We start from the raw sequence: 22,903 nt of genomic DNA, 5'->3' as shown, positions 1-22,903 counted from the left end.
GAATACAATCACAGCAAGATCGTATACAAGTGAATATCTACGTAGACTTGAGTTATCATGCATATAATTATCAGTATAAGATGAAATCTGAACATATCATATCGAAGAGTAATTATAATAATTATCGGACAAGGAATGATAACTGAAGTCTTATCTAGTCTATTGATGAGATAGATGATTGAATGAGAGACTTCATTTATCTTTCATTCAATCATTTATCTTACCGAGGCTATCATGTATCAACACTCCCTCTTAGCTAGGGAAGATAAATAAAAGACAACATATCTAGCATCACATTTTTAATGATGGTCAGTATTCCTTACGTAATCTTACTCTCTAGAGGACCATATCACCTAGGCATGTGACATGATGTATCATCAATCATTTGATACAAGAAATCACATCACCTAAACACGTGACATGAAGTATCACCTAAACGTGTGATACAAACGTTCATCACACCAACTTGTGATGACAAGATATCACCTAAGAACGTGATATCAGTATTGCCTAAACACGCAATACTTTAGGAATAAGTACATGAGAATAGTTAAATTCTCAACTTATCCAAGTTGTGGTAAGTGCACTAACATTTTATCCAAATGCTTGACCACAACACAATCATGGCACATCCATGGCATACCAGAGATCCAACATGATAACTAGTTTGAGCATCATAAGATCGTCACCTTATAATGTCTACATACAAGTATTCATTATTTGAGAGATCGTCACCTCTTAGATATGAACATAGGGGGTTAAACCCATAAAAGTCCTAACATGACAAAGAAGTTTACACATAAAACATCTTAATAAGTATAGGAGTACAAAGCAAATTAAATTTCAATCATACCAAGACCTTTTCTGAAGTGCTCAACTTTCACCATTGAAAGTGGTTTGGTAAGAATATCTGTTGTCTGCTCTCCTGTACAAATGTATTCCAACTGGATCACATTCCTATCTACCATGTCTCATACATAATGATATGGAATCTCAATATGTTTGGATCTGTCATGAAACACCGGATTCATTGAAAGTTTTATACAACTTTGGTTGTCGCAATGAATAACTGTAGGCTTCATTGGTTCACCGAATAACCCCACAAGCAGCTTCCTAAGCCATACTGCCCCTCGAGCAGCCATTGAGGCTGCAATGTATTCGGCCTCAGTGGAACTCTGTGCTACTAATGACTGTTTTCTGCTAATCCAGGATATCATGGCTGAACCTAAACTGAAACAGCATCTTGAGGTGCTTTTCCTATCAGTTACACTTCCAGCCCAATCTGAATCTATGAATCTGTGTAGATCTAGTTCAACTCTTTCATATTTCAGACCAAGTTTTAGGGTACCTTGTAGATATCTCATGATATGTTTTACTGCTACCAAGTGTATCTCCTTTGGTTCACACATAAACTGACTCAAGGCATTAACTACATAACAGATATCTGGTATCGTATTTACAAGATACATCAGGGACCCAATCATTTGCCTGTATAGAGTAGGATCTGAGGGTTGTGATTCTGTTGTTGCTTCCTTAAGTTTATGAAGGTTTGTTTCCATTGGAGAGGTCATGGGTTTGCAGTTTAGCATTCTAAATCTCTTCAAAATGTCCAAGGTATATTTACCCTGGTTTAGTATAATGCCATCAGAATTCTGCCATACTTCCAAACCTAGGAAGTAATGAAGGAGTCCCAAGTCCTTCATATCAAATTCTTTAGCAAGGTCTTTCTTACACTGATCTATGAGGCGTTCTTTTCCTGTGATTAACAAATCATCAACATATAAAATCAATATCAGCATATCACCTTTGTTTTTCTTATAGTAGAGATTTGGATCTCCATCATTCTTTGAGAAGCCTAGCCCTGAGAGATAAGTGTCAATTCTTTCATACCAGGCCTGGGGAGCCTGTTTAAGCCCATAAAAAGCTTTCTTGAGTTTACATACATGAGATTCTACATCATGAATCTCAAACCCTTCAAGTTGCTCTAGGTATACTTCTTGTGTAATCTCTCCATTAAGAAATGTTGTCTTTACATCCATCTGATGTACTTTCCATCCTTTTGCTGTTGCAATGGCTAAGATTGTTCTTACTAAGGTATATCTGGCTACAAGTGCAAAGGTTTCTTCATAGTCAATTCCTTCCTTTTGTGAGAACCCTCTGGCTACAAATCTAGCCTTGTGTTTCTCAATGCTGCCATCTGCAGCATGTTTGATTTTGAAGAGCCTTTTGGAGGTGACAACAGATTTTCTAGCTGGCCTAGGAACAATCTCCCAAACATCATTTTTCATAATGGATTGGTATTCCTCAGACATGGCATTCTTCCATACTTGATGTTTAAGTGCATCTGATACATTAGTAGGTTCTGCTTTTGAGAGATCATTCATGAAAGCAATGTAGTTGGTGAGTTTGTTAGGCCTTTTGCTTTCTCTGAAGGTTCCTGAAGGAGCAGCATACTTCTGAGCTTCTTCTATAGTTTTGGTGGCCCATAGTGGTCTTTTCTTGAAATTTTCTCTAGGTGGGTTTTGAGTTTCACCTACATTTTCCTCAAGACTCTCCCTCTGAAGCTCAAGAGCAGGGTCTTCCTCTATGCTAGGGGTAGGGATATAGACTTCAGGTTCTATTGAGCTTTGGGCTCTTTTAAAGGCTAAGTCTTCTTTAAAGATTACATCCCTACTCAGTTCAATATTCCTCTTACCAGGTATATAGATTCTGTAGGCCTTAGAGGTTTCACTATATCCTACAAGTATTTCCCTTTTTCCAGAAGGCTCTAATTTAATCTTTTCTCCTTAGCTACATGAATATAGACAGGATACCCAAATATTCTAAGGTGGCTGATATCTGGCTTTGTTTTAGTAAAGACTTCCTCAGGGATTTTAGCTTCAAGATGGGAGTGAGGACATCTATTTTGTATATATACAGCAGTGCTTGTTGCTTTTGCCCAAAGATTGGTATTTAGATTCTGATCAAGAATCATGCCTTTGGCAACTTCTACAATTGTTCTATTTTTCCTCTCAGCTACCCCATTTTGTTGAGGATTATAAGGTATAGTAAGCTCCCTCTTAATCCCAGCATTTTTACAAAAATCTTTAAACAAATCTGAGGTGTATTCCCCCCCATTGTTAGTTCTTAAGGTTTTGATTTTATTTCCTGAGTAGTTTTTTGTTAGTGATTTAAATTCCTTAAGCTTATTAAGGATCTCTTCTGATTCTTTACATTTCAGAAAGTAGATCCAAGTTTTCCTAGAGTAGTCATCAACAAATATTACATAATACAAAAATCCCCCTAAAGAAGGTACGGACATAGGTCCACATACATCAGAATGAACTAACTCTAGAACTTTGCTTGTTTTCCTAGTACTATTTTGAAAAACACCCTTAGCATTTTTACCTAGGGCACATCCCTTGCATGCCCCTGAATGATATTGCTTTAACTTAGGTAGGCCTGTGACAAGGTTTCCCATTGATGATAAAGCTCTAAAATTCAGGTGACCTATTCTTCTATGCCAAACTTCATTAGCATCTGTAGTTTCATGGATTAGGGCTAGGTTGGGCTCTGTGCACAGCTCATACAAGTAGCCTTGTCTTTGACCAATGGTTTTAGCTTTCTTGATAGATGAATTCTTTGGCCAAACCAATACTCTGTTGTCCATGAAGGTCACTTTGTACCCATTATCCTCTAGTGTTGATATGGAGACTAGGTTTCTCTTGATGCCTGGGATATATAGTACTCCTTTAAGTTGCAATGATATGCCTGACTTTAGTTTGATGGTGCAGGTTCCAACTCCTCTGACTGGATGTGTGGAATCATCTTCGATAGTCACTTCCTCATCATTCTCCTCTATCATGGAGTCTAGCACTACTCTAAACCCTGTAATGTGTTTGGATGAGCCATTGTCGATCACCCAAGAGTTAAGCTTGTTTGATGCTTGGTTTGTAAGTGTTGAGTAGAGTACATACTTCTCGGAGTCATCTTCCCCTTTAGATTTTCCTGTTTTGGCAAAAGTGGCTTGTTGTTTGGCTCTTTCCGGACATTTGGCAACATAGTGTCCGAATTTGTCACATCTGAAACATTGAATCTGTGAAAGATCCTTCTTGAAGGTGTTCTTGCCATGAAGACCTTTCCTCTTCCTAAATTGTTTCTGCTTGCTTTTCTTATTGGAGTTTGTATTTAGGACTTGAAGATCTTCATCTATATTCTTTTGTTTGATTCCTTTTTTATTTAACCTTGATTCTTCTTGGAGACAATCTGCCTTTAGCCTTTCAAACTTTGGAAATTTATCCCTTGCATTGATGCCTCGGACGAATGTTTCCCATATACTAGGCAACCCATCTAGAGACATAAGTGTTAATTCTTTGCTTTGGATCTCATATCCAAGGGTTGCTAGCTCATCCCTTAGGGTTGATATCCACATGAAGTAGGCATTGACTGACTCCCCTTTGATCATAGCTATATGATTTATTTCTCTCTTTAAAGCCAAGGTTCTACTAGCATTGGATATCTCAAATGCATCTTTAAGTGCTTTGAACATGTTGTAGGCCGTTTCATGTTTCCTTATTATGGGCATAATATTATTCCTCACCCCATCAACTATGATTTTGATGGCCTTCTCATTTCCCTATATCCAAGTTGCTTTGTCAGGTTCAATCTCAGGTTTTGTAGTTTCAGTTTTTACAAATGATTCGACTTTATTTTCTTTTAGAATTATCTGAATTCTGAACTTCCATGCTGAGAAGTCTTCACCTCCTCCAAGTCTATCTTCGAATCTGATAGTGCTAGCCATTAGGAGAAATGTGATGTTGAATATATGCTTGTCTTGAATTTTCCACAAAATTGAATAGACTCAGGTTCGATTTAACTATAGCTCTGATACCATGTAAATGTAATTCAATTTTCAATTCAAGGTGCAAGTTATATTCAAGTTTATTTTTCTTTCAAGTATATGTTATATCTCAATATAATAAATCTGATTATTATCTGGTATGTTGCAGATGGAGAAAGAGCATTTACAAATTTCAATGTCCTTCTCACAATCACCGATCGATATATATATGCCAATCAAGAAGATCAAGCAATACCTTGACTGGTCATGTCTATTAGACATGACCGATCAAGATATTACTTGATCGCGCCCCTTCAAATCATAATTGCGTTTAACCGATGTCAACCGGTGTGTATGTAATTAACAAACAAAACCGATACTAATCGGTATTCTATGCATTATGATTAACAACCAATGTTAAACGGTAGTTTGGGCATTGGTTGCGCACCCGGTGTTGATCGGGATTTATTGGCGAGGTTATATATGTATCGATCGAAGAATACGATCACAGCAAGATCGTATACAAGTGAATATCTACATAGACTTGAGTTATCATGCATATAATTATTAGTATCAGATGAAATCTGAACATAGCATATCGAAGAGTAATTATAATAATTATCGGACAAGGAATGATAACTGAAGTCTTATCTAGTCTATCGATGAGATAGATGATTGAATGAGAGACTTCATTTATCTCTCATTCAATCATTTATCTTACCAAGGCTATCATGTATCAACAATTTGCACTTCCAGACTTTCAGTTTCCAACCTTAGCATTGGTTGGGCTTCAGCATTTGTCATGCTGGACTACTTTTTGGCCTTTACTATTTTCTGGTTTTTTAACAACCTAGCTACTTAGATAATGGCTAAAGTCTAAACTACACAATTTGGTTGTTGATCAGCAGACTGGCAGGTCATCACAGAAGATTCTGATGAATGCAATTGCAGCAGATTCTGGTCGATGAAGCAGGTTCTTGTCAACATTACAGAATAAAGTCAACAGCATTTTCAGTCAACAAGGGATCAAAACAGTCATACGAACTTCATAATATCTTCCCTAGCTTCACTGATGTCACTGCCTGCTTTACTAAAATCAGTAGTGATCAATATTCAGAGGAATTTAATCAGAGTTTTCAATGGTTAGCCTAGCCAGCAGCAGAGTCGTGATTAGTGATGTAACCAATGCCTAGTCAACTGGGAGAGAGAAAACTGACTTGTCTGTACTCAACAATTAAGAACTTCCATAAATTTTATGAAGATGATCACATGATGAAATCATAAACATAAATGATTTCATCATAGCTAAAACTAGAAACAACCCCTTTTTTTACGATTGTCTATAACCAGAAGTTATCCTCCAGTAGTTTGAACATGCAATTGATTGCTTCTTAGAGAAAATTCCTATTAGAAAAACTAAAAATTTTCTGGTGGTCACAATATAAATTCCTTGCATCTAGAATTCAATAGCACATTTCCAAAAATGAATGTTCAAACTGACTCAAATATCAGTTATATATAACCAATTAAGCTGTAAGTAGCATCGATAAATTATAGTAGACAAGTATATGGATGAAAGCAATGGCTAAAGTAAATGTAGGCATCATGTCAATGGATTTAGATAACAGTAAAGAAACTAATGTATGCATCCTAAGTCTAACACATTCTGCACTTCATAAATTATTAGCATTTATGGACAAGACATATAAAATTCATTATTAACATTATTTGTAATGCCAATAAGTACAAAATCATGGTCTTTTTAACATTTAAATAATAAAGTTTAAAAGAAAAAATTCAGGAGAGCACTGGAACACCTTGTATAGTGATCAGCCAGGGAAAGTAAAAAGTAGCCTAATCTAGAAGATTTTTACAAGAAATTTACTGTTAGTCTAAATATGGCACCTTCACCAGCAAATAAATTACCTTGTATCTTAGATGATCTGTGTCAACTAAGTTCCATTGTCTTCTACATTTGTCATAGCTCCAACCGTTGTCTTTTCTTGGAAAATCAATCCATTCGGGATGACCAAACTGCAAGAAAGCAACGATCCCCTTTAAGTTGGCAGTAAATTAAATATGTGCAAAACCTACTTGTGAATACCATCCAACTGTCTTATATTCAGACATATAATATTTTGCTTAGTCAATGAGAACATAATCGAGTAAACAACTTTGACAATTAAGCTAAATAAATGTTAGCATTTTAATTTGTCCCCTTCAAAACAACACAAAACAGATGGGTGTGTAATGATATACCTTTCTTCAAATTAGAAGGGGAAGCTCTCTTGTAATAGAAAACAAAACCAAACCCTAGCACCTAAGGAAACAACCTCAAGCTTTTTACAATATATACAAGTTAGATCTCTAGATTCTGCACACATATTGCATGCAAATGACAAATGTCTTATCCTTTTAGTCCTTGGGCAAGGGCACAATGCTTATCAAAAACTCTACTCAAGAGGAGAGAATTTTTATCTTTCTTGAAAGTATACAACTACAACAGCTAGAAAGTAGTTGTGCTCTTTAGCTAAAATGTGATGTTCCCATCCAAATTCTAATCTCTAGAACCAAACGAGTAAGAGAAACTCTTTATGGTCCAGGCATGGTAGGCCTAGGACATTTCCAAATTAGTCAGTAGCAGACATTTATGTTGTGAGAAAGCTCCTTGTATTATGTTTATAAATGAGACTGATACAATTGAAACTCTTATGATACCCATGGAGTGACAGTCTATGATACTCAAGGAAAAGAAACATTCATTGAACCTGCTCATAAGGACAAATTTCTATTCACCATAAGTTGCCATGACAAAGATAGTTTGGAGTGCAAGCAATGACTATATATGGTTATGACAGCGATTACAAAGAGATGATTAACAACAATCATAACAACATGAACAATAATTACAATAAACTTAAAAAATTGGCCGACTCCTTTAAAGAATAAAGTATTAATACTTGTGCAATTAGTGAATGATTTGATTAACATGGCGAGCTTATAGAGATTTTGTAAGAATGGTGAAGAATATATCAATTATTACATGCTAAGCACTTCTGACCAAGGTGGTGAAGATAAATACATACTAAGTGATAAAGATTACGGATTAATAATTCAAGACAGCGATTATAATATGCAGCTTGATCAGGTGAGATCTTCATACAGCGATAACAATTATTGTTCAGTTCATATGAAGCACTGTTTAATGATTTAAAATTAAAAACCATGATTCATTTTGCATAAGCAGCGATTATAAGGTCAGTGAATATAATTAAAGAAAGCAGCAAAGAATATTAATTAGAGCAGTGATTTTTGGTTGAGAAAAATAACAATTGATGGAAAGGTGTGATCCATAAAATAATAGTTAAGTGAGAGATACATTTTTTAAGAGTTTAAGCAAGAGGTGTGAATATTATAGACATGCGAGTTTAATAAAAATGCAGCGATTGTATTACATTGTGTTGAGATTAAATCATTAAAACAAAGCATGACAGAAGGGCTGCGATCCATAAATGGAAGGATGCCTCTCTTAGAAAGAATGCATCCATTGTGAAAAGGTGTCTCTCTTCAGTTTAATATGAAGATATAAATGAAGATTGGAAATGTGTGGTGTGGAATGTGTGAAGAAGTGTTATTGATTTATTCCAGACTGCAGTAGCAGATCTTTACATAACCAAGTAATACAGAGGTATCAAGCCACCCCATTACAAGGTAAATTCGCATGAGCACAAGGTTGAAGATTTCAGATACAACAACAATCTTAGCAAGAGCATAAAGAATAAGACACAGCTATCCATTTAAGGCATAGATCCTCAAGTATCCATCACATGAACAATTAGATCAATTCAGAAACAGTGATTTATCAGTTATCATTAAGATCATATTTTATATCAGAATTTATTGTTTTAACATTACTTTCAGACTCGTGACATTATTGTTAATTCCAATTCATATATTCATATACATATATTCAATCATAATCCAAAAACCTTGTCAAATCAGATCAAAGAAATTATAAAAGTATTGGTTCAAGCTTTACTTGGATATTATTACTTGGTATTATATAAGGGACATTACATAAAAGTAGAGGGTAGAAAGCATTACAGTTAGATTACACACAAAAAGTTAGAAATAAAAAAAAATGGAGAGAATTGCATATAAAGCTACAATCACACTTCAATAAAATCTGGAATAAAAAGCCTACAATTTTCAATACAAACAATTATATCAACTTAAACAACACACACAAAATTACACAAAGGCTTGAACTATAATCTCAATGGAAAATAGCATAAAAACTGCCATTCAAAAATCTAAGTGCCGAAAGCACTTTTTTATAAGAGTTGCAATATTTTGCATTCAATTTATTCAAGACAAATAAAAAGCATAATGAAGTTCCTATGCTGCCAACAATTTAATTGCACACAAAGCATGCCGTAAAATACAGAATCAATCCACAAATACATCAACTAAAATTAGGAATCTTCAAATAGATTTCCAATACAATCAGATATCTCTATAAATAGACATTATAGAAGGTCATCTAAAAATAGGACAATACTGAACAGATCTTTAGGCAAGTTGAGTCCTCGAGGGGTTTGACCACCCTTCACAGCAATTCAATTTTTCTCTACATTTTGGTGAACCAGATTGAACTCACCTCTTGATTTAAACTTGTTAAAACTTTTTATTAAAACTTTTTCTAAAACACAAACAATCAGTGCTTTCATCTATGCTCTCTCATTCTCATACTTGAGCTAATCATATTGTTGTGAGGCTTGTCTATGAGCTTTACAACCCTGACTGCTTCAGGGATTGTGATGAGGACTTCTAGACCTAGTATTCCCCCTAAACGGTATAGCCCTACAAAACTTGGTCCAATGTTCTCGAGGACAATTAATCCCGATGATCATTTTTCTCCTCAATCTTTTCCTCTGGGTTTAGGTTTGGGAGGTTCTACTACATCTTGTTCTCAGCCTAACTTTTGAAATAATACTCTGAAAAGTACCCCTCCGGGGTCTCCTCTTCTGCATCATGAGTCTGCTCTAATGGTTTTGTTCGATTAGATTCAATCCCTTGAGGAGAACCTAAGGGATTTCAAAGGTTTCTTAAATCGGGAGAATATTCTCCCTTAGGCCGGTTCTATCATTAATAATATGAGAGAGACGTTGATCTCAAATCAATAGAGCTTGGAGGTACTTAGGGCATTATCTACGATAGTAGGGTCTCATGTATCTTCTATTGTACCAAAGCCTCAAGACACTCGGTCCGACATCACTAGTCCTACGACTGATCCTCTATCTGGTAACACCATTTTGAACACCAGTGTTTCTCAAACTCCCTTGGGGTATACTAGTCCTATTTCTAGCTCTATCACTGCTACTTCCGCAACTCATGCTTCTGGTGTCAATGTTAGTGCTGGTACTAATAATGGCTCTCATGTTGGTGCCGGTGTTGGTGTTAGCCCGAGTACTAGTACTAGTGCCAATGCTACTGATTCTACCGACATGCATAATTCACCTCTACCTCCTCTACTCGTTAATCATGTCCTTAATACAATATTGCAGAACATGTGACAGCTTCAGCAACAACTTGCCAACTTTACAAATGCTACTAATCAACCCTCTCTTCCACCATATTACCACCGCAACCCACTTGCAATACATATCCTTAATGCTAACCTTCCCCAACAGATTGAGGCTCTCAAATTCGATTGATATGATGGCGATGGAGATCCTCATTTGCAAATCAATTCTTTCCTTCCTCTATGCAATGATTATCATAGTCAAGATCATGTTTTTTTAAAACTATTATCCCAATCTCTCAAAGGGACCACATTACAAAGGTATAGCTCTTTATCGAATTACTCAATTCAAAGTTTTGATGAATTGATGGATGCATTTCTCAAACAATTCTTGGATAACATTGGCAGCAAGGTCACCATCGCTAACCTTGTTCATTGCAAACAACAACTGGATGAGAAATTGACTAATTTCATAGTGAGGTAACAATCTATATCTACCATGATCCCTTTCAGAGGATGTTTATTGGCAATCTGCAGCCAACACTGAGGGACAAGCTCCCCTTAAAAAAAAATCAAAATTTCTCTAATCTTTGCATTGCTCTCACTGATTATCAACATACATTGACTCAATTTGGAAATCCTACATCGAATTCTCATACTGATACCTTTGCAAGTGCATCGTCCTCAAGTGCATACCAGAAGAACAAGGTTGCAGCTAATGTAATCACAATACCTCAGGCATTTGAGAAAAACGCACTAGAGCCTCAACATAATTGAGTATTCACTAAGTTATCCGATTCTTACTTGAGTGTGTTACAAAAATTGTTAAAAGACAACCTAGTGACCCTCCATAAGATAAGACCTCTTCCGAATAACAGACCATACCCTCGTTGGTATGATGGTTCTAAGTTCTACCAGCATCATCGCATGCCTGATCATGATACAGAACGCTATATGCGTCTGAGACACATTGTCCAAGACCATATAGATAAAGGTACCATCCAAGTCGACGATAAGAAGTAGAAATGTAATAGGTTTGTGGATAAAACAAACAATGAGTTGCAAATCTATACCAATTTGTTCCCTTTACAAATCAAAGGCACCTCCAATCCATTCCTTAGTTGTCCGAGATATCATCCTTATCTCTTAAATGCTCTCAAGTGATTCCCTCGAGAGTATTATAGGGGGCACAAATGTCTCATCTTCTGGCTGGAGTGGCTTCACTAAACGTTGCATGTAGTCTATTAATTGTCTATTCTCTATCTTTAGCTTATTCTTCTTTTTTGTTTCCTTCTTCAATTGCTCTACCATGTTAAACACGAAATCTTGCAAATCTTCAACTAACTAATGCTAGGTGATTGGCCCCAAGTCAATTGTGCTAACATCAGAATCCTCCAGAGTGATCTGCTCCCTTGGCTTATCAACCCTTGGAGTTGCGATTTGCACCACGCGAGACCCAACACTCTCTCTTATGACCTTGGAGTATTTCTTTGGTTTCTTCTTCTCTACGGTTCAACTTCCACTATTGGTTTCTTCTTCATTCGTTCTCTTAACCATTCGAGCACTGCAAGTTGGTCAATGCCTTCACCCAAGTCTTCTTGCTCATGAGTTCCTCACAAACCTGATATCATTCCTTTATTGAACTCCTCATCCTGAAATCCCGCATCTGATCCTCCTATTACTTCATCAATAGAATTTGTAAGCTTTTGCATAGGTTGATCATCAAGAGGGGCTTCATCACCATGAAGAGAATTAGCCTTTTGACTCCTTTGTTGAATGGACTCCACAGATTCATTTATACTTCTCCTATCCTGTAAGCTTGGAGATAATCCATCCTTCTATTGTGGTTCGCCTTGTGCAATAGATGTTGCATTCACATGTACAAAAAGGTCAACCTCTCGCACTGAAGAAGTACTAGCTGTTGAATGGCTTGTCCCTGACTTATGTCTTTTCTGTTGTAATTACTTATTTGGTGCATCTTTCCTTTTCAATCCTCTAGGTTGTGAGCCCTAGGCAATGTCCCTTTCTCTCTCGAGACTTTTGTCCTTTGGAATGCTCAAATCTTCATCATTGCTAACATCTTGTGACTCCTCTACTATTTCATCTTCAGAAAATGAAGACTCCACATTTCCCATTATCATAAGTTAAAGGAACATTCCTCTCTCTCAATTTGTTTACTTGTTGACTCACCCATCTCTTTGTGTTGTCCATCACAAGTCGAACTATTGCATCAAGGTGTGTGACCTCTTGAACAACCCAATCTATTGCAAGAAGAGCACTAGTCTTCTCCTTCGTGAAATATTGTTGAACATACCTACCATGATCCTCAAGTTGATCTAGCACGTGACACGATCATTCAAGTCTAATCATATTCAATGCTAATCTTGAACACATCTTCTTCCTTATCTCAAAATCATCGACTGCAATAGCCCAATGGTCTTCAAGATGCACTGGATGTCAAAACTTCCTTCCACATACTACCCTAACATGATGATATGGATCGAAGTTCTCCCTTAGAGTGTGATCCTTAAAGTTATAGTATTAAAGTTCCTGTTGTCACAAAAGTTTGCACCCTTGATGACCCAAGAAACCTTCATCATCAACCTTGTGAAACATTGAATCAACCTCTCAAGTGTGGGACATTGCTAAATGTGAGGTTGAATCTTCGGAGAAGGTCAGCTTCCTATTCAATCTAAGTGCAGGTGTTGGACCAACCCAACACTGATAATACTAACCTATGTTCTGACAAGGAAAAGGGAGAGAGAGAAAGGTTGCATGAAAGAAGGGAAATAAGGCTTGCACCTAGACTGAAAGTTGATCTACCCCCACCTGTAATTGCACAGAACATCAATAAAACTGCCCAAAAGATACACGTTTCCATCTAAGTCTAGCTTTCTAAGACTGAGTCAAGGTTGGAATTCTTAACAATGGCAGAGGAACGAACAATGTTCTCAGATGCCACTCTAAGAGGAGTCAACACTATCCCAGATATAAAAAAAACAAGAAAAAGATGTATTCACACAAACAGGTAAAAAAAATACACAAATTTGCATAAACTGAAACTAGGTAAGGCAAACAAATTTTATTGATGCAAAGACAAGGTGATTTTACAATTGCAGAAAATCATAAATTACTGTAAGAGAAAAAGAGGAGAAGATCCTGCCAACAGGTTACAAAATTGCCTTTATAGTTCGGGCATAACTCAGAATTCAACCACTGATGGAAACCCTAACCCCACCCAGGTTAGGTTACAAAAATCTTAGAGAGGAGAAGAAGATCGGATCGAGGATGATCTGATGGCATGTTGAATCTGGCCTCTGAAAGCGTCCTCTACCTCTGGAAGAGCGAAAATAACCCATCGGTGAAGTAAAATCCCTACCAACAAGCAAGGCCGAGAACACTTGCAGGAACAAAAGTCTCTGCTTTGCATTGAAGAGGGCATGGGTGTCGTCTAAAATATGCCTGCAAGGTCCAATCTGGAGTAAAGGCGAGCAAATTAGGTGGTTGGAGTGAGATCGGGTACAAAATCGGGTGCCGACTGAGCAAAGAACGGCCTCGACCATCGGGTCGACAACCACCCTCTTGCAGAGCATTCAAAACTCAATGGCCAACGCGAATTCAAATGTCCACCGTCGATGTGAGAGATTTGCGCAAGATGGACGTGCCAGATCTCTCCACCTAGGCATCCAGAAGGCCCAATCTGTGATTAAAACATGGTCGTCAGATCGGGCCTTTATGAAGATCCTATGACCACAATTGGTTTACGTGGCACCCCGGGTCCACGCTTCCCTGGCTGTGTTTGACCGCTGAGCTGCACTGAGTTCTTATCCCGCATGGTCTCTGTGGGTCTATTTTTACCCCACGAGATAAGCCTAATGCTTGTTTTGCCTTTTGTTTCTTATCCCGGGAGCCATGTAGTGTTCTCTTTCTTTGATGCGGGATAAGGGGTCTTTGTTTCTGCTTTATTTTCCTTATCTTGCAGGTTGTTGTTTTCATCTTTATAACTTTGCGGGACAAGCCATGCAATGTTTTTGCTTTGCTTGCTTATCTCGCAGCATCTTTTGTCACCCAGCTTCACCTCGCGGAATAAGCGTTCCTTGTTTTTCCTTGTTTGTTTATCCCACGACATCTCCTTGTGTCCCTTTTAACCCCGCGGGATAAGAGAAAACACATCGGCCCTAGTTACTTTCTTATCCCGCAACATCATTTGTGCCCTCGTTCAACTCTACGGGATAAGGTTTTCTTCTTTGCTTGGACAATTCATTATCCTGCACGCCACTGTTGTCTTCTAACTTCTTTCTAACCTCGCGAGATAAGGGGAAAGCCTACACTTTGTCCCCGGAAAGCTTATCACGTGCGACCCTTGGTGCATTTGTCTCATCCCATGGGATAAGGGAAAAGCTTCCCTGCCTTCGTTATTTTCTTATCCCGCGAGACCACCTTTGTCTCCACTTTACCTCACGGGATAAGAAAAAACACATCGTCTTCTCACAAACTCTTATCCCACAAGCCGTCGTTGTTGCCCTTGTAACTCCGCGGGATAACCTTAAATGCTTAAATTTATTCCATATCCCACGTAGTCTCTCTTTTCCCTTTATTTTCTTATCTTGCAGGAATGCGCGGGATAAGAAATTCTTTGTTTTCATTTTGTTCTCTTATCCCGCGAGAACATTTTTTCTTGCACCCTGTTAAGGTTGGCACAAAAATTGCCAACATTTTTGGCGACTCAACAGGGATGACAAGTCTGCTTGACACATTGATCAGTAGCCCTGAAGTCCATTGGGCGTAGAGTCAAAACCTGAAGCAAAAGATAATCTTTGCCACTGCAAAATGTCAAAACTTTGTCATTCTGGAGAATAGCCTGTGCATGCACACTTGTTGGAAAGCAGAAGAACATAAATTACAATATTTACAAAAGAAGCTGCAACAACCCTTTAAGCGCATGCTTTAAGGTGAATCCCATTAACCGCAATGGGAAGATCTTCCCCATTCAACCTGGCTAACTTGAAAGCACTAGCCTCCTTGCAGCATGTAATCACATAGGGACCACTCCATATTGCATCAAATTTTGAGTGTCTCCCAGGTTTCGCTCTATCAGCATCCCATTTTAGGACAAAATCTCGGACTTAGAAGGTCCTCAACTTGGCCCTCCTATCAAAATACCTCTTCACCTGTCCCTAATGGACATTTAAGGTCTGCTTGGCCTTCTCTCTAACCTCTTCAAGCTCTGTAAGTTCAGCATACCTTACTAACAAGGCATCATTTTCCAAGAGCTCCAACTGATGTCCCAGGTCCAGAGATGGCAACTCAAGGGATAGGGGGAGCCTAGCTTCCCTCCCATATACTAGGATTAATCTCCGACTTATCTTGGGAGTAATACTATCAGTCCACAGGGTTGTTCCCAACTTTAAGTGCCATGCTCTTTGATTGTCCTCAAGAGTCCTTTTGATGATCCTGATTAGATTCTTGTCGGAGGACTCAACCAAGCCATTGCCTTGAGGATAACAATTTGGTGATGTTTTTAGAAACGCATCATGTTGGACTACCCATTAGCTGATTTGAGAGCCCACAAAGGCGTTGGCAATGTCTGATATGATGGTGGAAGGGGCTCCAAATCTGGTTGCAATCCCCTCAAGGAATTGAACCATTGAATTCTCAGTCGCATACTTCAAAGCAACAGCCTCTCTCCACCTTGTGAAATAGTCTATGGCAGCCAAAATCCACTTGTGGCCTGCACTTGACATTGGATTGATAGAGCCAATGAAATCAAGCCCCCATTGTGCAACGATTTGATCAGTTGAAATGGGATGAAGAGGAAGGGCAGCTAACCCTTGCTTACCTGCAAAAAGTGCACATTCTTTGCACTATCTAACCCATTTGTGAGCATCATTGAATAGAGAAGGCCAATAATAGCCTTCTCTCATGATCTTCATAGTTGTAGTTCTTGCTGAGAAATGGCCACCAAAGGGCCCATTATGGAATTCCTCTAACATCCTACCAGTCTGATCTCCATGGATGCACCTCAACAAGACACCATCCAGGCTTCTTTTGAATAAATATACCATCCACTAAGGCATAGGGGATGGACTGCAATCTGAGATGCCTTCTCTTGGTTCTATCAAAGTGAGAAGGATAGCTACATCACTTCCAACCAGCCAGTTTGTGCATCTCCCTGGTTATCAACCTGTTCTTTTTCCTACAGCAAGAGGGAGGTCTCTGACTCTTTCCCAAAAGATGAATTGAATTGCTCACAGAGTCCTCTTCCCCTCACTAACCTGGTAATTTTGATGTCAAGGTCATACTCCATGACCTTAGTGATCCATCCAGCTCTCTTTTCACCTATATCCTTGTTGAGAAAGAAATCCTTAATGCTGGCATGTGGGACTAGGAGCTGAATCCTATTGTTTGAGAGCATGTGTCTGAACTTTTTTAGTGCTCTCACAAATGTGATGACTTGTTTTTCCACATAGTTGTATCTGAGTTCATAGTCTTTTAGGCCTTCACTGAGAAAAGCTATGGGCTGCTCCAAATCATCCTGATTTAACTGTGTTAGGATAGTAGATATACTTGATTCTCCTCCCAAGGTGTAAAGGATGAAATCCTTCTCATAGTTTGGATTTACTAGGACAGGAGCCTGAGCAATGGCCTGTTTGATCTAATCAAAGCCCTCCTTCCCCTCCTTAGTCCATTTGAGGGGAAAATCCTTCTTTAGCATGGTTGTGAGAGGCTTGACCAAGGCTACAAGGTTTGGGATAAACCTTCTAACAAAGTTGATTCTACCCAGAAAGCTTTGAAGTCCCTTCTTATGATGTGGAAGTGGAAGAGACACAATGGCTTCCACTCTCTCTAGGTATATGGCTAGACCATCTTTGGATACAATGTGTCCAAGTAGTTTAACTTGATCAGTGGCAAATACACATTTGCTGGGGTTCAAGGACACACCATATTCCCTGCACTTTTTGAAAACTTGCTCAAGATGAGCAAAGTGGCCTGCCGCATGCTTGGAGTATACAGTAATATCATCAAGATATACTAGTACAAATTCTGCTAATACTCCCTTAAAATCCATATCCATGGCTCTTTGAAAAGTTGCACCTACATTTGTTAGTCCAAAAGGCATCTTACAATAGGCATAAGGGCCCCATTTAGTAGTGAATGCAGTCTTGTATTGGTCAAATTCTTGGACTAAAATTTGGTTATACCTTGAGTATCCATCCAAGAATGAAAATATTTCAGAGCCACTAACCTTGGCTAAGATTTATTCCATGGAAGGAAGGGGATAATGGTCTTTAAGAGAAAGTTTGTTGAGGTCCCTAAAGCCTACACACAGTTTGATTTCCCCGTTTTTCTTCCTAACCGGAACAAGATTGGCTACCCAAGAAGAATGCTTAATTGGAAAAATAATGCTAGATTCTATCAACTTGGATAACTCCTTTCTCATCAAAGGCTCAATTTTGGGATTTATAGGCCTTTGTTTTTGTCTAACTAGTTTAGCATTAGGATCTAGCTCTATGGTATGTTGAGCTAGACCAAGATCAAACCCTTTTAGATCCTCATAGGTAAAACCAAAAATATCATTATACTCTTGACAGAGAGTGACAAAAGTATCTTGATCTAATTGGGAACATACCTTCCCCAAATTGAGAGTTTTTCCTTCCGACATAGCTATTGATTTGTAGTCTCCTTTCTTGGCGGCCAGGTTCATTGCTCTCCCTTTCATTTGATCATCATGGTCGAAGATCCCTTCCAAGGTGATCAGCCCCTTGAGCGGCTTGTTAGAACCAAGTTGCATGATTTGATCTCCATACTGGTCCTATAGCATGCTCTGCTTCCTATGGGAGAACTCTACTTCATCTTGCAGGAAATTCACAATCTGCTGATCAGAATCAAAGACCTGCCAATTCACTTGGTTATCAAGCACTGCAGGTCTCACCACAAATCTGATTTGTTGTTCTTTCTCCGCTGCAATGTGAGATGGAATGTCATGTTGGGTACCAAATGCTGCTAGTCTATCATCATGTTTATTTTGATTTCTAGGGACACGAGAAATATTGAAGGCCTCAAATACCTCAATTAGGTCTCATTCTCTATGTTTGAAGGACTTGAGAAGGTTGCTCTTGGTGATATTCTGAGCTCTAACCTGATTTACAACCAACTCACTATCTCCATGCACCTTCAAAGATTTGATCCCTCTCCTCTGTGCTGTTTGGAGACCCAAAATCAAAGCTTCATACTCAGCTACATTGTTAGTGCAACTAAACTGAAGTCTGAAAGAAAAGAAATATTTCTCCCCCTTAGGAGAGATCAGCAATACACCGGCCCCCGCACCATTTTTGTTCCTTGAACCATCAAAGAACATGTCCCATATCCCCTGCATATCATTGTCTTCCTTTGAAATATTGGGAATGGGGGTGTCTTCTTCATGTATGCAATATGTACCCAGGCCGGTATTATTGACCTCATCAATGGGATCAAACTGAAATGCATTTGCCCACTCATCAAGTAGGCAATCAGGAACCTCATCCAACTGAGTTGCAGGCTCTCTTACTAAAATTTCTTCTTTCTCCTCATGGAGAGTACAATTCATGTTGATAGGACTTGGGGTATAGGGCTCTATATGATCATTGGCAACAGGTTCAGCCCTAATGGTTACTTTGGTACCATATCTTGTCCTAAACAACATGTGAGACCAGTCAGAAGATAGGTAGCCACCTATCTTGGCAATGAATTCCTAGATAAACAAATGGCAAAATAAGCAGGGAGGTCAATCACTAAGATGTCTTGCAACACACTCCAACCCGGGCAGGCATGCAAGGTTAGATTCAAATCCTTAATGACTCCCACGGTCTCAACTGATGTGCCATCAAGCTGCACCACCCCTCTTTTTATAGGTTCATACTTGATACCTAGGCAGTCAGCTATCTCTTTTGGCATAACTGAACCACTAGCCCCACTATCTATCATGCAATTATGAACAATTTTATCTCCTATGATTAATGACAAATAAAAAGGGGGAGGCTTACTGATTTTCTTTGAACTCTCTACATCCAAAGGTTGCACCAAGCTTGTGGAAGTTGAAGAACTGCAACCCTGACTGGTACCTTTTGCAACATCCATCCCCTTTAGGGCTTCCTGTAGTAGGTCTCTTTGAGATGGGATAGCCAGAGCATCCCACATCGATACATTGAGGCTGGCCCTCTTCATCTGTTCAACAATGTTAAAGGGAATGGCAGCCTTAGCAAGGACCTTTGCTTCTGGTTTTGATATTATAGGAGCCTTAGTTGGCTCTCCTTGCATGACCTTTTGAGTCAAATCCTGCTCCTTACTCAGAGAAGCCACCTTATCAGGGGTCTTTGGCATTGAAGATTGTAGGACGGGTTGTGAAGCCTGAGCTACAGATGGAGTCTGAGTTGTTGCTGCAGAATTAGCACTAGGATCTATGGCCCTCCTTTTTATCTTGTGTTGTTGGCCACACTATCCCCACTTGTTTGATTCATTCCACAAAAATCAGCCTCCTGCCAATTCATAAAAGTTGTATCTCCCTGTGTATGACTGGGACAGTTGGCAAATTGTTGCCCTGATGTTGTTGGCTCCTCTTGTGCTACTAGGGCCTGAGAAAACACACCATTCTGACACAAGGTCTGATTGTGTGGCTGATTGCATGGGATGCACCAATCTTATTCCTGTGCAAGATTGTTCTGAATTGGCACTATAGCCTTTGAGGTGCTTGCAGCTATGGGATTCAAACTGTTCAAGGGCCTAGCATTGCTCCATTGGTTCTACCCTAGAAAATTAGGCCTCTGCTGCTCATAGTTTTGGTTTTGGGGCTTGTTGATGTGTGTTTTATCCACATAACATTTCAGAATAAAATACCAAAGTAATTTACCCTCTCTTGAACAAAACCACCTCAGATGCTAAGGGTAAGATTATAGTTGAACTACTCGTGACTCGGCTCGACTCGCCAAGCCCTTGAGAAAAAAACTCAGCGAAAACTCGAGAAAAACTCAGCAACGTAAAAACACGCTTAATTATAATTAAAAATTCATTTTTTTTGCAAAATTTAATGAGAAGATGCATGCAATGAGTCCATAAATGATAACACAAAAGAAACAAGCTGATTCTAGATATATTTAAATGCAAAGTGTCTACAAAATCGCATCCTCATGAGAAATGCTGATGGCTGGAAGCAAAATAGTAAATAGTTTTTGTAAAACCAAAAGTAAATAAAACTTCCTCTTCCCAGCTCTAGCTAAAACTAGTTTCAAACTTTCATCATATTTGAAATTTCATCATTCATAGTCATAGTTTCAAACTTTCAACTCAAAAATGTATAATACCAGGATTTCTTCAATGCTAATTATGTTGTTATATGGAGCCTAATCAGACTCGGAGGTTAAATTTTCCCTACTTCCATCAGCACAGTTTCCCCCTATATTTTTCGACGGGAGTTTGGGGGCAGCGCCCCCAAGTTGGGGTCAAGGGGCATCGCCAAAGGATCCTGAAATTTGATTAAGTCTAGAAAATTGGATATTCCTCCAAAAACTAGATTTTGCATTATAACTCCTGGAGGTCCGAAACCACTCTCAAACATCCTGACAGTATATATGGAATATAACTTAAAGTATAATTCTTATACTTAAATGTTATATTCCATATATGAATCCTGACGGAGAGACCAAATTTTTTCACATGTTTCGGCCTCTTTTTAGTCTACCCGAATTTTTAAAAGAAACTCGCCGAGTTTTTGCTACGAGTTAAAGTCAGAAAAACTCGCAAAGCTCAAAAACTCGGCGAGTTTTTGAAACTCGCCGAGTACTCTGCGAGTGTGTCATCTATGGTTATATTGTTAGTGTCAAATCATTGCGGGGTGTCTTTTCCATCATTTTCCAATTTTTGGTGAGTTTTGGTCTTCCTTTTCCTAGCTTTTTGTGCAATTTTGGGTTTCAGAGCAATCACCTGCAAGTTGAAGATTTTTCTCTTCTGGCACACTTCCCGGGGCAAAAAATTGCCTCTGGTTAAACAGGGCTGATCTTCGTTCCATCCTCGATCCGCATTTCAAATTTCATCGCGTTTCGAGTTCATTTGCTATGTCTTTCCTTCAATTTCGGGTTTTTTCTTCCTAACTGCAGGTGGGAAATTTTCCTTTGATTGCAAGTTTTAATTTTCTCTTGTTTTAGTATTGTAGGGAAATTTTAAAACAATTACAAGTGCAGTTTATTTAAAACTTGTCACTTGTAACTTACTTTTTATTCCCCCCTTATTATGTCTTTAAAGTCACTGTAGGAACTTTTGGGACAAATTGCAAGTGAATTTAAAATTATAAGTTTAAAAAGAACTTGTAATTTCTTTTAAAAGTTCCTACTTAAATGATTTTAAGTTGTGTAGGGATTATTTTTCTCTATTACAAGTTTTAAAGTTACTTTTTAGTTGTAATAGGGATTTATTTCCCTATAACATTTTTTATGTTTTTAGTCACTTGTAAAGGGAGTTTTATTTCCCTGTGGCAAGTTCTTTTTTTAAGTCATTAAAACTTGTAAAGGGGATTTTATTTACCTATTACAAGTTATTTTGACATGTCTTCTTGTTCTTTTCTCTCACAAACCCAATTTTGCCTTATGAGTTGAAAAGTGAAGCAAATTAAATCTTGTAAAGGGGATTTACAAACCCGATTTGATGTCTTTTGCTTACATTTTAAACATATTCTTTTTTCCCAAGAACCCGACCTGATTTTTCTCCAAGGAATTCGAATTTTCGAGGAATTGCAAACCGATTTTTGTGGATGAATGCATTCAAGAAGGAGGCGTGGTGATTCTTATCTCTTTTATGCTGGTTTATGTGCCACGTTTTGCCCATTTTGATAGGCGTTTTTGCTGGTTATGTGCCACGTTTTCCTCCTTTGGAGCCGTTTTTGCAGCATGAAGGAAGGCGTTTTGGTCTCTCTAACCTAGACGTTTTGCTTCCTTGCTTCACCACGTACCCTTGCTAGGTGTCTGGATTCATTCTTCTTCCTTCTTGCATGTCGTTTTTGGTGATTATGGTTAAAATCTGAGTTTGACAAAAACGTGGCTAGGATTTTGTAATGTCCCCTTTTGGGGTTTACCACCCAAAAATTTTAACTTGAAGTGAGAGTCGTAATATATTGATAGATATAACTTTATCAAAATTGAATATATTTCCTTATAATATTTAACTTAAAATTCTAAGAATAATTTAGAAGATTAAACTTATCTTGATAGCTTCTTGGGAGTAGATGATACATGATCCAAATCTCTTGCTGTCACTTCCTCTGATATAATGCTTTCATTGACAACCCTCTTACAATTAAATGTATATAACGATTGTCTTCCAAAACACCACATTTGTACCTTTCCCTTTATGCTAGAATTGGATTGTTGACCGAGCTTGCATAAGGATAGTGCTCCCAGTGCTCAACTAACTGTGTAAGTCTTATGTATATGGATCGTAATTGTAATGAATTAGTGATATGTAAACAGTTCATAATATGTTGGTATGTATCAGATGAATCTTATATTATACAAGATTAAAAGAATATATCAATA

At 38.2% G+C, this 22,903-nt stretch overlaps 1 protein-coding gene across 3 annotated transcripts in view; it reads right to left on the bottom strand.

Annotated features, from left to right (window-relative positions):
• LOC131031610 (1,4-alpha-glucan-branching enzyme 1, chloroplastic/amyloplastic) overlaps positions 1-22,903 on the bottom strand; it is a 203,499-nt gene that overhangs the window by 126,985 nt on the left and 53,611 nt on the right. For all 3 annotated transcript variants that reach the window (XM_057962766.2, XM_057962768.2, XM_057962767.2), the window contains exon 9: positions 6,746-6,853. In XM_057962766.2, coding sequence (XP_057818749.2) covers positions 6,746-6,853 — 108 coding nt within the window. The remainder of the gene's footprint in view (positions 1-6,745; positions 6,854-22,903) is intronic.

Source organism: Cryptomeria japonica, chromosome 2 (genome assembly GCF_030272615.1).
Source record: "Cryptomeria japonica chromosome 2, Sugi_1.0, whole genome shotgun sequence".
Lineage (NCBI taxonomy): Eukaryota > Viridiplantae > Streptophyta > Pinopsida > Cupressales > Cupressaceae > Cryptomeria > Cryptomeria japonica.
This window is presented reverse-complemented; position numbering and strand designations above follow the sequence as displayed.